Below are 13,452 nucleotides of genomic sequence, written 5' to 3' on the forward strand. Positions count from 1 at the left end.
ACTTGTGTGACTCAGTATCATCAATTTGCACTAATAACCCATCTCCCCAATGATTCTTACCCTTGACCAATACCTTACCGGGAGCAAGAACTTGCTATCAAAACAATCAACCATGATGATGATTGGGAAACAGATTCATGTGTTTACTTTATCTTATCGGTTGCTTCCGGTATTCGTTGCTATCGTAGGCGCCCCTTTGGCTGATAGTAGACCGATCGATGGCATATAAAAGGAGTAACCGGTTGCTCTGGCACCAAACATCTCCAGTTTCCAAATCTGTACGGAAGAAAAGAAGCGAAAGTTTGAACTAAACATGGCAAAGTACTTAGTGGCCTGTGTGTTTGCTGCCGTAGTCCTGATCGGTTTGATCCAGGCATCGGATCTGATCCTCGGTAACATTGTGTCCGGCGATCGTATTCTATACTCGTAAGTTGAAGACAATGTTGATAATGTTTCTTCAATTCACTTTGAACCTTACTGTGGACATGGAAGATTATAACGATCGGTTTCCATTCGTAGGCAAGTTGCATCCGCCCCCGGTGTTATCGGAGGACTCGCATACCGTGCGGTAAACTATACCGGTGTGTACAACATTACCGCCATCCGTGCGTACGACCGGACCTTAAACCGTACCGGACAGGCCCATGTTACCGCCGGAGGACTGTACCAACGGTACGTTAATTTGGCCCTGCAGACCCGCTTCATTGGTAATCCACTGGACTATTTGGTGGAGATCTACGGCCGTTAAGGAACATATATTGCATAGAAATATAAATAAGCAATAGAGCAGCAATGACAATACGTTTTTTGAGATTTGCAAAGAAACATAAAAATCGCAAGTGTAGATGCTTTTGTGTGTAAAACTACAAATGATGTTGGTGCATAATTTTATTACGCTCTTCCAATTGATTTGAACAGCTGTTGATGTATGTTTGTTTTATGTTTTGATTAGCTCTCTGCACTAGATTTAATCGGGCAGAAAGATTATTTGCAATGCGATCAAAATGTAACTGACAAGGACGAGTATTATGTTTTTAAATGTGCCAACCAACACAGCTTAACCTACATTTTAAGTTAATTTGCATAAACCAATGCAAAGGAGTGGAAATAGAAAAAAAAATTATGAAGCTTAAGTTAAACATTTGAAACATCGCCGCGTTATCAACGTAACCTACTTATCTACACTTGTCTGTAAAGCAGCGTTTTTCATAGCGGGCAGTCAAAAAGATTTATTCAGATAGTTGTGTTCTAACCACTGACTAAGCACGATCTACTCATCGTCACATCAGCCATATCATGGCGACCATTATTTCTATTCGGAGACTACCTCCGGAAGAGATCGGTGAGCTTCGCGGTCTTTATCGAGTCGATTGGCCAAAACATGCGTTTACATTCTACACATTGGATAATTTCTTTCGTTGGCGAAAATGGTTCCAAAATGATAAGGTACAGTTGTACACGGACTTGAACCAAGATTGGAGAGAATCTGGGACATTTCTCGCAAAGGTAACTTCTGGATTTATGTTACCCGCACATTACTAAGGAGCTTTCTCGATTTGCAGGACCATAACGAACTTTTTTTCGATACTCTGTTGGAAAAGACTAATGACATGAGGGATCTGCTTACTGCGATTATAAAATTGTGTGGAGCAAGGTTCAGTGTTGTGTGTAGTCTTCGGTTTCACGAAGTGCTAGCAACCATCACCAACGATTTATCATACGGTAAGACGAGCGATGAGCGGATGGTATGCTACCGACAGTCTGTGTTAGGCAATGGCCTGGCTGAAAGTAAACTACCGTACAGATATCGTTTTGCGCCTGTTCGTCAAGAAGATATTGATTTTGTATCGCACCAGTGGGAGTACAACGAACCAATGTTTGTTAATCTTCCCGGTCGATTGATCGATCGTAATCCTTCGCTTGGTGCATACGATCTGGAAGGACATTTAGTCGCTTGGTGTTTAATGTGAGCATCGTTTAGATACTAGTACCGAGAAAGGAGTCTACTATAGCTGTATCTCTTTGTCTTTGCTTTCTTTAAGTGACCAGACGGGATCGTTGGCTCTTTTCCAAACTGTTGCGGCGCATCAAAGAAAAGGCTTGGGTCGCGCAATCATTGATCGATTTTCAAAGCAACTACACAAAGACGGAATCTTACCACAAGCGCTCATCGTGGACAGTAATGTACCGTCAAGAAGTTTGTTTGAAAAACTAAACTTCAACGCCGTCGATAATTGGTGTTGGACGAGGTTTGATAAAATTATTGAGAATCAAACAGAAAAGTAGAAAGCGCGAAACATCGGTGCACGTTAACAACGAAATCTATTAAGAAATACACAAACTCCAGATCAGTCAAGATTTTATTGCTTTCCGCAATTCCACACCATCGCATCGGATTCGCATATTTTTCAGCCAACAAGATTCACTAATCACACGGAAGCCTAACTTTTCAAACAACCTCCTCGTAGGCTCGTTGGTTTTTCTAACACTAGCGTAAGTGCTATGTCCTTGCTGTGCCAGATGCCGTGCCATCGCTTTGATCACCACCGAACCGTAACCCTTCCGTTGTGCGACGACTCCGAGCAAACCGACGGCTCCATTCGGTGTCCTTAGACACCATGCCAACGGTTCGCACACACCGTCCAAGAACAGACCCATCGAATCGTTGAGCCGGAGCATCCGTTCGATAAAGTACTCCGTACCTCCAGCCTTATTCAACCACTGATTGTAAATGAACAGCGAAAATTGTGGTGCTACACGTTTCAACGACATTCCCAACGGTAGGTCGAAGTGAAAATTAAGCGCAAACGATTGCGAAGCGTGATAGATGACATCGGAACTGTCGAATTCGACATCCAGCTGATTCAACCGGTACACTTCCAATACCGTATCACGGTAGAGGCACATGTTCATGAGATAACTGTGATGCCAGTCGAGTAGCAGCAGCATTCGTTTGAGCGTCTGTTCCGATGCGTCCAGGGTGTACATGAACAGGTTCGTATGATCCTGTAACGCAACAAATGTAGGACAAAAGTTATCTTCCGACGTTTTTGCGCACTGTTTACATATACATACTTACAATGATAAGGTAGGTTCCATTTTCTCGCCAGGTGCCATTTAAACTGTACACTACCAGGGTGGCAATAATCTGTGGATCACGCTCCACCCACCGTATGTAGTTTTGCAAATTGTTATACGCTATCTCGTGCCGAGGCCAGTCGTACGTAAACAGATCCCTCAGCTGTTCCCATGCTGTCGGCGGAACTCGGACGAGCGTATCGTTCTGCATAGTTGATTTGTTTGTACGCTACTAAACCGTCCCGGTGGAAAGCTGTGATAGACGAACAAGATTTGCGAACTGGCTGTGTGTGCGTGAAGCACCTCTACAACACTTTGTTTTATTTTATGGCGCTACGAGCGTCTCAGATAAGACTAATCAATTGGTCCTGAGTGATTTTAGCAGGCGAGAATTTTAGCTAACTTTAACGCACTCGGGAACTCAGCTGATCATCATCATGCCAGTGCCGTCTTGGGATCCCATTCAACGAGTTTCAAATGGAAGTTACGGGCCTATAGAAAAATTACTAGAAATTCCTGGATCCTGCCTTGTCCAACATAGAAGTTGAAAGCCAGGCCTTTTAAATTTGTTTTTTTCGTTATGACTTTTGCGATACTTAACCTTCGTGGCTGTGAGTATCCTGCAGGATAACAGGTGATGTAAGGGATATAGGAAAAAGTTGTAGCAGTGCCGCACCCATTAATCTTTAAAGAGGGTGTCGAGACTCAGAGCCAAGCAGAAGAATAGAAGCTATCAATATTGATTCAGATACCTTATTCTTGAAAGCCGTCAGGATTGCCGAAATCCTACAGGCCCCTCCACATTCTTCACGCGTTTGGCTGTCGGTTTGGGCGAGTACTTTTGAACATGGTTTATCACATAGAGTACTCGGTCGTAGTAGCCAGGAAGACCCAATTTGCCAGTTCAAATGACATTAAACAACCTTCACTTTATTTAACCAAGTGTTCGATTAAGTGTACTACTGAGCAGATCGTTTCCGTAAGGCAGAATGTACGACACGAACGTACACTTGTATAATCGATATAACAATTTATTGCTTTCCACAATTTTTTATCCAATTCACTTTGCCAACCACTTGGAAGCCTAACTTTTCAAACAGTTTCATAGAGGCCTCCTTGGTAAAGCTTACACTGGCATACACGTTGTGTCCCTGGTGTGCCAGCTGCCGTGCCAACGCCTTAACTACCAGCGAACCAAATCCTTTCCTTTTAGCAACGACTCCCAGCAATCCGATGGCTCCGTTCTGTGTTCTTATACACCATGCCAATGGTTCGCGTGCTCCGTCCAAGAACAGACCCATCGAATCGTTCATACGGAGCATCTGTTCGATCATGTTCTGTGTACCTGCGACTTTATGCACCCACTGGTTGTAAATGAATGCTGCAAATTGTGGCGCTATACGTTTCAGGGACATTCCCAACGGAACCTCGAAGTGAAAATTAAGTGCCATCGTTCGCGTTAGGTAATAGATGCTATCGAAACTCTCGTACTCCACATCCAGCTGGTTTAAACGGTACACCTCCGCCACCGTATCACGGTAGAGGCACATGTTCATGAGATAACTGCGGTGCCAGTCAAGCAGCTGCAGCATTCGTCTGAGCGTCTGTTCCGAAGTGTCCAGGGTGTACATGAACACGTTCGTGTTATCCTGCAGTACCAAAATAGGAAACACAAGTTCATTTCATCAAAAACCAAACAAGAACTTGGATGCACCATCGGTACACATACTACTTACAATAATGATGTAGGTTCCATTTTCAATCCAGGTGCCATTTAAACTGTACACTTCAAGGGTACCGATAGTCTGTGGATCGCGTGCCGCCCAGCTTATATAATTTTGCAGATTATTGAAGGCTATCTCGTGCCGAGGCCAATCTTGTACGAATAAATCCCTCAGTTGTTCCCATGCGGTCGACGGGATCCTTACCAGCGAATCGGTCTGCATTGCACAACTGTTTGTATACTACTAAATTATCCGGAAAGGAGATTGAAGATGTATCTGACAGATTATGGAGCTACATTCTTCTTGAACACTAACGTCTTTATTTTTTTACCAACCAAAGCACATGCTACATTACGGTCGTTTGCTCAGCTGATTGCCGAAACAGCACCACCTAGTGATCCCATTCGACGAGTTTCCGCGAAACAGTACGAGCCCTGTGCATGGTGCCGATGTTCACAAAACTTGCCTTATCGAACATAGCCCTAGAAGGTTCGTTTGTGTCGATGACGTATGCGTATTGATTATGTCCCATTTTGGCGACCTTCTTGGCCATGACAATAGAGACATTCGTATCGTAGCCTTTGCGGGCTTGAGACAAACCCAGATGCGTTATAGACAAAGTCAGATGAGTTAGAAGCAACAGTCGATGAGCTATTTCAATACCACATGCTTTCAAAACAACAGTTGATAAGCCATTTCAATCACCAGTGGGTTAGAGCTGAACATAGGTGTCAAACCCTGTAACGTGGATCTCTCAGTTCAGCCATATATTTTATTTTTTAATTGAGTTTATATGGTTTTTAATTTTACTTTACATAACGTTCAATTGAAGTCTAGTTTAGCACCTGAGCTCCACTCTACAAACTTTCGCTCGCAATTTCTAATCCAATTCACCTGACCAATGGCTTTGAATCCAATGCTTTGAAACAGCGCATTCGATGCATCGTTCTCAACATGAACACTTGCGTAGGAGTTGATCCCAATTTGTGCCAATTTATTTGCGAACCCTTTAACCACTAGCGCACCGTAGCCCTTTCTTCGCTCGGCCACACCTAGCGTTCCTATGACACCGTTCTGTGTGAGTAGACACCAACCAAGAAGTTTTCCGTCTTCCTTGTCATCAAATAGACCCATGGAAACGTTCCACCGGATAAGTCGTTCCAAACTAAACTCGGATCCCGTCTCTCGGTGTTGCCACAGGTCGTTGATGACTTTTACGTGTTTCGGTTGTAGTGGACCAAACCGCAACCCTTCTGGAAGTTGGACGGTAAGCTGGAGTGCTACCTCTTTCGGCAGAAAGTACATAATGTTGGGTCGCGCTGAGAAGATCTTGACATTGAGCTTTTTGAATGTTTCAAACAGCAGGGATTCGTACTGGCACATCACGGCAACATAGTAATAGTCCCAGTCCACCAATTCCAATGCTCGCCGAAGGGTATCAAAAGATTCCTCGAGGGTGTGCATGTACAAATCAATGCGATCCTTAAAACAAGAAAAATACACATTCCCAATTTCAAATATTTACCACAAACAACATACGGAAATCCAAATGTGACGCACAATGATTACGAACGTTCCATTCTCACGCCAGCTTCCGTTGAGACTGTAAATTGAAAGGTCCTTTATTTTCGGATCACGTTTTGACCAGTTAATGTAGTTTTGCACAGTGTTGTACGCTAGTTCGTGCTGTGGCCAGTCACGGAGGTACAAATCACGCCACTCTTCCCAATTGCACCGAGGGATCTCCACGAGCTGATCGTTCACCATGGCTGTCGTAAATGTACTGAGAATCGAGTACAATTGTCCAAGTTAGCCCTTGCTTATCAGCCATAGCTATTACTTGACTCACGGCGGTCAATTACTTTATTTATCTTGCGTAATATGTGCAAAGCTCAGCTTCAAGATCGTCGCGTTGGAGGTCTCGTTGAATATTGGTAAACATTGGTTGAACAAGCTAGTCCCTCATATTTATATTTTCTACTGTTCTACTGTATAACTGTTACATAATATACCATACCATTTTAACAGGTATGCCATTATTAAGCCGCGTTTTATGTAGTAACAAAATAGAGAAAATCTTTCGCTTACTGTCAATGCAAAAACAGTCCATAATAAACAAAATATTTGAGTAGACGAAACAAAACGGGTTTTATCAAATTTCGGCAAGTTTCTGTTCGCACGTGTCTATTATCACTGTTTTCCAGGTAAGATTCGCGAAAGAAGAATTGTGCGTTTGTTATAAATTCAATTTTTATTACGTATTTTCCGGCTTCAGAAACCTCATGATCTATCTGTACTCTGAACCAGAGGTGTCAAACTAAATTTCACTTGCAGGCCGTTTTGCACTCAGAATAGCATCCTACCAGTCGGTCACATTTTCTTCGGTGTTGTTGGATCATAAGTGTGCCACCGTATGTTTCAAATGATGATGATGATGCCATTACAAAAGCAATTGTAGTAGCGAAGTAGAGTAATCTTGATGACTTTAAATTGTACACCTAAGGTTTGCTTTTCAAATAGTTTTCAGTTGTGGGGATCCAAGTATTGATTGGGATGAATACCCATTTCGCCAGTCACGTGTATAATGAGGTTTTTCTTCAGTATACGAGGGCTGACAATAAAGTAAGGTCTCCAACGCTGCAACTTCGCCGGATCACGCGCTAGGCGAAATCTGGCAACACCGCCGTGTTCCTTGGTTCCCCCACTACCACTTTGCTGCTGGGTGAGGCTTCCCCGACCGCGCAGTCTTGGCTGAGCAGCCGTCAACGATGGAGGTACCCCTCGCGTCAGTGTTCAAGTGCGAATTGCGTTCTCTAATACGTTTTTTGAGTGCGAAAAAGGTGACAACTATTGAAATCCATCGTCAACTAGTTGAAGTTTACGGGGAAAAGTGTATGGACATAAAAAACGTGCGTAAGTGGAGCCGCGAGTTCAATTCCGGGCGCACTAATGTTCACGACGAGGAGAGAAGTGGCCGACCGTCGGTCTCGGATGCGATTGTTCAAGCAGTGGAGGCAGAAATGCTCAAAAACCGCCGTGCGACAATTAGGGACTTGGAAGAGAAGCTTGGAGGAGTGTGTAGCAGCGAAACAATCCGTCATATCCTTGTGAACAACTTGCAGTATCACAAAGTTTCTGCCCGATGGGTGCCGAAACAGCTGACCGAAGACCACATGAAGCGGCCGCACACAGCCAACGTTACCCTTGACCTGCTCAAGAAATTTGGCTGGGACATCATCGATCACCCTCCCTATAGTCCCGACGTGGCCCCAAGTGACTACCACATGTTCCCCACCCTGAAAAAACATCTCGGAGGGAAGAAGTTTGAAAGTGACGCGGAGGTTCAGAAAGAGGTCAACACCTGGCTGCGCGAGGCGGACGGAGAGTGGTATTCGGCATAGACAAGTTCATCGTGCGGATGCGCAAGGTGTTGGAGCCAAGACCTTGGCCTTTCCAACGGTGTATCGCTTTTTGTAAATAAATGTCTTTTTTATGAAAAAAAAATTGGAGACCTTACTTTATTGTCAACCCTCGTACATTTCAGCCGTTGCTCAGTGGTGTAGTGTCTCGCCCCTGGTTTTCGCAGAAGGTCCCAGGTCTCAATGGTACTCTGAACTTGTATAGTATAGTATCATCAATTATAATTGAGGTCAGTTAAATGTTTTCAGCTGTTCCCATGCAATAGGCGGGAACGTACAATTGTTTGGACGCTACTGTATCATGTCAGGGGAACATTCACAAAATGTTCGCTAGATTACGGAACTAACTTCTCTTGTGATAAGAATAAAAAGGATTTTTTTTAGCGATGAAAAACTCACATACTACATGACAGTCGTTTACTCACTGGATTAACGAATCAACACCATCTAGTGATCCCATTCGACAAGTTTCCTAGCAACAGCACGAGCCCAGCACATAGTGCCTACGTTCTGAAAGCCAACCTTGTCAAACAACGCTCTAGACGGTTCATGTTGACGTATGCGTACGAAATATGTCCCATTTTGGCCTTAGCCATAGCGTTGACGATAATCGTACCGTAGCCTTTGCGGCTGTGTTCGATAGGAACCTGGAGGATACCGTGTGCTCCAGTCATAAGCTGTAAACACCAGGCCAACAGCTCGCTAGAGGACTCGTCGAACAGGGCAACGGATTCGTTCCACAAGATAAAGCGTTTGATAGCAAACTCTGTTCCGACGGTCATGTGGGGCCATATTTCGTTAATCGTTGACACATGCTCGGCCGACACAGTACCCAGGCGAACTCCAGCAGGAAGTTCGATATTCATGTAACGTGTTTCGGTGATTGATTTCCACTGTAGCTAAATACTAAGCTTTTCCTGAACTTCACAAAACGCGGCCCAGTGCTTTGGGTGGCATGCATATGTCTTCCACGAGTAGTCTTACGGTCGATCTTATACCATTTGATGTAGTTTTCGACAACGCTGTACGGTGTCTCATGATTTGGCCAGTCTCGTAGGTACATACGTTGAAGATCCGGCAAGTCCTCGATGGGTATGGTAGTGAGCTCGTTGCTTGCCATCTTCCAGATGTATGCTATTACGATGATGGTTACGATGTTACTAACCTAGAAGCAAAGAACCGCACTTTGTTTGGTGTGTCTTATCGTAGCACACCATGAAACAGTAGAGATCCAAAGAGACACCAGTTGTTGTAGAGAAACCCGAAAGAGAAGAACTTGTTTCGGAGATAACGTGGATCTTTTTTAATTGAGTTTATATGCTTTTTAATTTGACTTTACATAACGTTCAATTGAAGTCTAGTTCAGCACCTGAGCTCCACTCTACAAACTTTCGCTCACAATTTCTAATCCAATTCACCTGACCAATGGCTTTGAATCCAATGCTTTTAAACAGTGCATTCGAAGCATCGTTTTCAACTAGAACACTTGCGTAAGAGTTGAGCCCAATTTCTGCCAATTTCTTTGCGAACCCTTTAACCACTAGCGCACCGTAGCCCTTTCTTCGCTCGGCCACACCGAGCGTTCCCATAACACCTTTTTGCATGAGTAGACACCAGCCGAGAAGTTTTCCGTCTTCCTTGTCATCAAAAAGACCCATGGAAACGTTCCACCGGATAAGCCGTTCTAAACTAAACTCGGATCCCGTCTCTCGGTGCGGCCACAGGTCGTTGATGACTTTTGCGTGTTTCGGTTGTAGTGGGCCAAACCGCAACCCTTCTGGAAGTTGAATGGTAAACTGGAGGGCTTCCTCTTTCGGCAGAAAGTACATTATGTTGGGTCGCGCCACGAAGATCTTGACGTTGAGCTTTTTGAATGTTTCAAACAGCAGGGATTCGTATTGGCACATCACGGCAACATAGTAATAGTCCCAGTCTACCAATTCCAATGCTCGCCGAAGGGTATCAAAAGATTCCTCGAGGGTGTGCATGTACAAATCAATGCGATCCTTAAAACAAGAAGAATACATGTTCCTCATTACATATTTACCACACCATACGGAAACCCAAATGCGACGCACAATGATTACGAACGTTCCATTCTCACGCCAGCTTCCGTTGAGACTGTAAATTGAAAGGTCCTTTATTTTCGGATCACGTTTTGACCAGTTGATGTAGTTTTGCACAGTGTTGTACGCTAGTTCGTGCTGTGGCCAGTCACGGAGGTACAAATCACGCCACTCTTCCCAATCGCACCGAGGGATCTCTACGAGCTGATCGTTCACCATGGCTGTCGTAAATGTACTGAGAGTCGAGTACAATTGTCCAAGTTGGCCCATGCTTATCAGCCATAGCTGTTACTTGACATGCGGTGGACAAATACTTTATTTATCTTGCGTAATGTGTGCAAAGCTCAGCATCAAGATCATCGCGTTTTAGGTCTCGTTGAACATTGGTAAACATTGGTTGAAAAAGCTAGTCCAACATATTTATATTTTCTACATTAATCTTTTACATAATATATCATACCATTTTAACAGGTATGCCATTATTAAGCCGCATTTTATGTAGTTACAAAATAGAAAAAAAATCTTTCGCTTACTGTCGATGCAAAAACAGTCCATAATAAACAAAATATTTGAGTAGACGAAGCAAAACGGGTTTTATCAAATTTCCTGCAAGTTTCGGTATACACGTTTATTATAGCTATTTTCCAGGTAAACTTTGCGAAAGAAGAATTGTGCGTTTGTTATAAATTCAATTTTTATTACGTATTTTCCGACTTGAGAAACTTCATGATCTATCTGTACTCTGAACCAGAGGTGTCAAACTAAATTTCACTTGCAGGCCGTTTTGCACTCAGAATAGCATCCTACCAGTCGGTCACAATTTCTTCGGTGTTGTTGGATCATAAGTGTGCCACCGTATGTTTCAAATGATGATGATGATGCCTTTACAAAAGCAATTGTAGTAGCGAAGTAGAGTAATCTTGATGACTTTAAATTGTACACCTAAGGTTTGCTTTTCAAATAGTTTTCAGTAGTGGGGATCCAAGTATTAATTGGGATGAATACCATCCCAATACGGTGCTAGTTTCTCTTCTGACAAGTCGAATAAATAGGATTTTTTAGCGATGAATAACTCACATACTACAGAATAGTCGATTACTCAGTTGATTAACGAATCATCACCATCTAGTGATCCCATTCGACAAGTTTCCTAGCAACAGTACGAGCCCAGTACATAGTGCCTACGTTCTGAAAGCCAACCTTGTCAAACAACGCCCTAGAAGGTTCGTTTGTGTTGATGACGTATGCGTACGAATTATAACCCACTTTGGCGAGCTTCTTAGCCATAGCTTTGAGAATAATCGTACCGTAGCCTTTGCGGCTGTGTTCGATAGGAACCTGGAGGATACCGTGCGCTCCAGTCAGAAGTTGTAAACACCAGGCCAACAGCTCGTTAGAGGACTCATCGAACAGGGCAACGTTTTCGTTCCACAAGATAAAGCGTTTCATAATAAACTCTGATCCGACGGCCACGTGAGGCCACATTTCGTTAACTGTTCGAGCATGCTCGACCGACAGAGTACCCAGGCGAACTCCAGCAGGAAGTTCGATATTGATCAACAGTGCTTGTTCTTTGCTCATGTATCGTGTATCGGTGATTGATTTCCACTGTAGCTCTATACTATGCTTTTCCTGAACTTCACAAAACGCGGCCCAGTGCTTTGGGTGGCATGCATATATCTTCCACGAATAGTCCCAATCAACCAGTTCCAGTGCCCGAATAAGTGTGCTGTTGGTATCTTCGAGCGAATAGAAATAGAGTTTATACCGATCCTGCGTATCAAATCAGACAATATATCAGTATCAACTTGGACATCATTTTTACATCTTAATAGAATCTCACCTGTACAATAAATGTGCCAGTCTTACGCCACGTTTCATGAAGCGATAAAATGGCAACATCCTTCAGCTTACGGTCGATCTTATACCATCTGATGTAATTCTCGACAACGCTGTACGGTGTCTCATGATTAGGCCAGTCTCGTAGGTACATACGTTGAAGATCCGGCAAGTCCTCGATGGGTATGATAGTGAGCTCGTTGCTTGCCATCTTCCAGAGATATGCTATCACGACGATGGTTACGATGTAACTAAATCATTAATCTAGAAGCAAAGAACCGCACCTTGTTTGAAGTCTTATCGTAGCACACCATGAAACATTAGAGATACAAAGAGAACTTACATGTTGTAGAGTGTAATCTATGGATGCACCTAAGATGAATGAAAAAAGAGGTTGCAGCATACCATGTAACGAGCCAGAATCTGTGGCAATATTGTTGACAGTTGGTTTGAATTTTGTTTATCTTTTACGAACAGTCAGGAAAGTGGGATAAAACTGCAAGTTTGGTATGTTTTGTCAACACAGCAAGCAATTGAGGCATGCGCGTGAGGAAGACCATCAAACTTTATTTCGCCAATCATGGCGATCAACAGGATCCATATCCTTTGACTTTACACAGAAGAGTAGTTTCTATCCGAGGCCATGGACACTGTGATGCAGAATTTCCATGTACCTATTTCGTTTAACACTGTGACGCCCGCACAATTCAGGCTGTCACAACTGCGGACGGCAAAGTGTTAAAATATTTTTGAGAAGATCTTCCACATACCGGATATATTTTTGTAAACACTTTTCAAGCTAAGCTAAGCTAACAATTTCGGAGCTGATAATAGCTTTGACCCGACCTGTCTTTTGATTGATCTTGCTTTTAAGTGTGCTGTTGTAACTAATTTAAGTAACAAATCAGTCATACTATTTGATTTATTTTAACTGATTTGATTTATTTTATACGATGTTATTTATCATATGACTACTAAATGTAATGTTTATTTTGTAGTATGAGGGATTCCAGGGGTACCAAAATCCAGGGATTCCAAGGATATGTTTTGTCACGCACAGTTGTTACGGGGACTAGGACTAGTGGTCAAATGGTCATGTCCTACAAAGCAGTTACAAATTTAAACACCATAAAATCTTACCGACAGAGGATGAATTTGATTTGTATAACAGCCGGCGAACGAAGAATAGCTCTTGGGCTAAGAATGAATCCTTAACAAGCATTCCAGAACAGGCCTAGCAATTACTTAACACTCTTAGAAGGTACGTCAATCGCCCCAAAAAAACTATCTTTCGAAAAGTGTACCTGTTGAAGGAACTGTGATTTG

The 13,452-nt window shown here is 43.2% G+C and overlaps 7 protein-coding genes and 1 pseudogene across 7 annotated transcripts; 2 read left to right on the forward strand and 6 right to left on the reverse strand.

The window, feature by feature from the left end:
• The first annotated feature begins 313 nt into the window (after nt 1-313).
• LOC131262837 (uncharacterized) lies at nt 314-748 on the forward strand. The gene is made up of 2 exons (XM_058264918.1): nt 314-426; nt 520-748. The coding sequence occupies exons 1-2, from the start codon at nt 314-316 to the stop codon at nt 746-748; spliced, it is 342 nt and encodes a 113-aa protein (XP_058120901.1).
• Nucleotides 749-1,296: 548 nt separating this feature from the next.
• On the forward strand, nt 1,297-2,286 carry LOC131264076 (uncharacterized). The gene is made up of 3 exons (XM_058266364.1): nt 1,297-1,506; nt 1,857-1,966; nt 2,043-2,286. The coding sequence occupies exons 1-3, from the start codon at nt 1,297-1,299 to the stop codon at nt 2,284-2,286; spliced, it is 564 nt and encodes a 187-aa protein (XP_058122347.1).
• Nucleotides 2,287-2,352: 66 nt separating this feature from the next.
• LOC131262830 (uncharacterized) lies at nt 2,353-3,289 on the reverse strand. Its single transcript, XM_058264912.1, has 2 exons — nt 3,080-3,289; nt 2,353-3,006 (listed from the first exon to the last, which is right to left on the reverse strand). The coding sequence occupies exons 1-2, from the start codon at nt 3,287-3,289 to the stop codon at nt 2,353-2,355; spliced, it is 864 nt and encodes a 287-aa protein (XP_058120895.1).
• An 820-nt stretch (nt 3,290-4,109) lies between these two features.
• Nucleotides 4,110-5,024, reverse strand: LOC131264077 (uncharacterized). The gene is made up of 2 exons (XM_058266365.1): nt 4,815-5,024; nt 4,110-4,727 (listed from the first exon to the last, which is right to left on the reverse strand). Exons 1-2 carry the CDS (start codon nt 5,022-5,024, stop codon nt 4,110-4,112), a joined length of 828 nt encoding a protein of 275 aa, XP_058122348.1.
• A 580-nt stretch (nt 5,025-5,604) lies between these two features.
• Nucleotides 5,605-6,569, reverse strand: LOC131262826 (uncharacterized). Its single transcript, XM_058264907.1, has 2 exons — nt 6,363-6,569; nt 5,605-6,284 (listed from the first exon to the last, which is right to left on the reverse strand). Exons 1-2 carry the CDS (start codon nt 6,567-6,569, stop codon nt 5,625-5,627), a joined length of 867 nt encoding a protein of 288 aa, XP_058120890.1. The 3' UTR covers nt 5,605-5,624.
• Nucleotides 6,570-8,668: 2,099 nt separating this feature from the next.
• Nucleotides 8,669-9,341, reverse strand: LOC131264078 (uncharacterized; annotated as a pseudogene).
• Nucleotides 9,342-9,567: 226 nt separating this feature from the next.
• Nucleotides 9,568-10,506, reverse strand: LOC131262827 (uncharacterized). The gene is made up of 2 exons (XM_058264908.1): nt 10,300-10,506; nt 9,568-10,227 (listed from the first exon to the last, which is right to left on the reverse strand). Exons 1-2 carry the CDS (start codon nt 10,504-10,506, stop codon nt 9,568-9,570), a joined length of 867 nt encoding a protein of 288 aa, XP_058120891.1.
• A 906-nt stretch (nt 10,507-11,412) lies between these two features.
• On the reverse strand, nt 11,413-12,337 carry LOC131264079 (uncharacterized). The gene is made up of 2 exons (XM_058266367.1): nt 12,131-12,337; nt 11,413-12,060 (listed from the first exon to the last, which is right to left on the reverse strand). Exons 1-2 carry the CDS (start codon nt 12,335-12,337, stop codon nt 11,413-11,415), a joined length of 855 nt encoding a protein of 284 aa, XP_058122350.1.
• Nucleotides 12,338-13,452: the final 1,115 nt, after the last annotated feature.

The sequence above is a fragment of the Anopheles coustani genome, chromosome 2 (genome assembly GCF_943734705.1).
Source record: "Anopheles coustani chromosome 2, idAnoCousDA_361_x.2, whole genome shotgun sequence".
In the NCBI taxonomy this organism is placed as follows: Eukaryota; Metazoa; Arthropoda; class Insecta; order Diptera; family Culicidae; genus Anopheles; species Anopheles coustani.

Excerpts from the sequence above, each read along its gene's own strand:
- LOC131262837 (XM_058264918.1), top strand. The coding sequence starts at position 314 with ATGGCAAAGTACTTAGTGGCCTGTGTGTTTGCTGCCGTAGTCCTGATC. Across the intron at positions 427-519 it reads GGCGATCGTATTCTATACTC|GCAAGTTGCATCCGCCCCCG; the intron begins GTAAGTTGAAGA and ends TTCCATTCGTAG.
- LOC131262830 (XM_058264912.1), bottom strand. The coding sequence starts at position 3,289 with ATGCAGAACGATACGCTCGTCCGAGTTCCGCCGACAGCATGGGAACAG. Across the intron at positions 3,007-3,079 it reads ATGGAACCTACCTTATCATT|GATCATACGAACCTGTTCAT; the intron begins GTAAGTATGTAT and ends GTTGCGTTACAG.
- LOC131264077 (XM_058266365.1), bottom strand. The coding sequence starts at position 5,024 with ATGCAGACCGATTCGCTGGTAAGGATCCCGTCGACCGCATGGGAACAA. Across the intron at positions 4,728-4,814 it reads ATGGAACCTACATCATTATT|GATAACACGAACGTGTTCAT; the intron begins GTAAGTAGTATG and ends TTGGTACTGCAG.
- LOC131264076 (XM_058266364.1), top strand. The coding sequence starts at position 1,297 with ATGGCGACCATTATTTCTATTCGGAGACTACCTCCGGAAGAGATCGGT. Across the intron at positions 1,507-1,856 it reads CTGGGACATTTCTCGCAAAG|TGGGAGTACAACGAACCAAT; the intron begins GTAACTTCTGGA and ends GTATCGCACCAG. Across the intron at positions 1,967-2,042 it reads TTAGTCGCTTGGTGTTTAAT|TGACCAGACGGGATCGTTGG; the intron begins GTGAGCATCGTT and ends GCTTTCTTTAAG.
- LOC131262826 (XM_058264907.1), bottom strand. The coding sequence starts at position 6,569 with ATGGTGAACGATCAGCTCGTGGAGATCCCTCGGTGCAATTGGGAAGAG. Across the intron at positions 6,285-6,362 it reads ATGGAACGTTCGTAATCATT|GATCGCATTGATTTGTACAT; the intron begins GTGCGTCACATT and ends TCTTGTTTTAAG.
- LOC131264079 (XM_058266367.1), bottom strand. The coding sequence starts at position 12,337 with ATGGCAAGCAACGAGCTCACTATCATACCCATCGAGGACTTGCCGGAT. Across the intron at positions 12,061-12,130 it reads CTGGCACATTTATTGTACAG|GATCGGTATAAACTCTATTT; the intron begins GTGAGATTCTAT and ends TTTGATACGCAG.
- LOC131262827 (XM_058264908.1), bottom strand. The coding sequence starts at position 10,506 with ATGGTGAACGATCAGCTCGTAGAGATCCCTCGGTGCGATTGGGAAGAG. Across the intron at positions 10,228-10,299 it reads ATGGAACGTTCGTAATCATT|GATCGCATTGATTTGTACAT; the intron begins GTGCGTCGCATT and ends TCTTGTTTTAAG.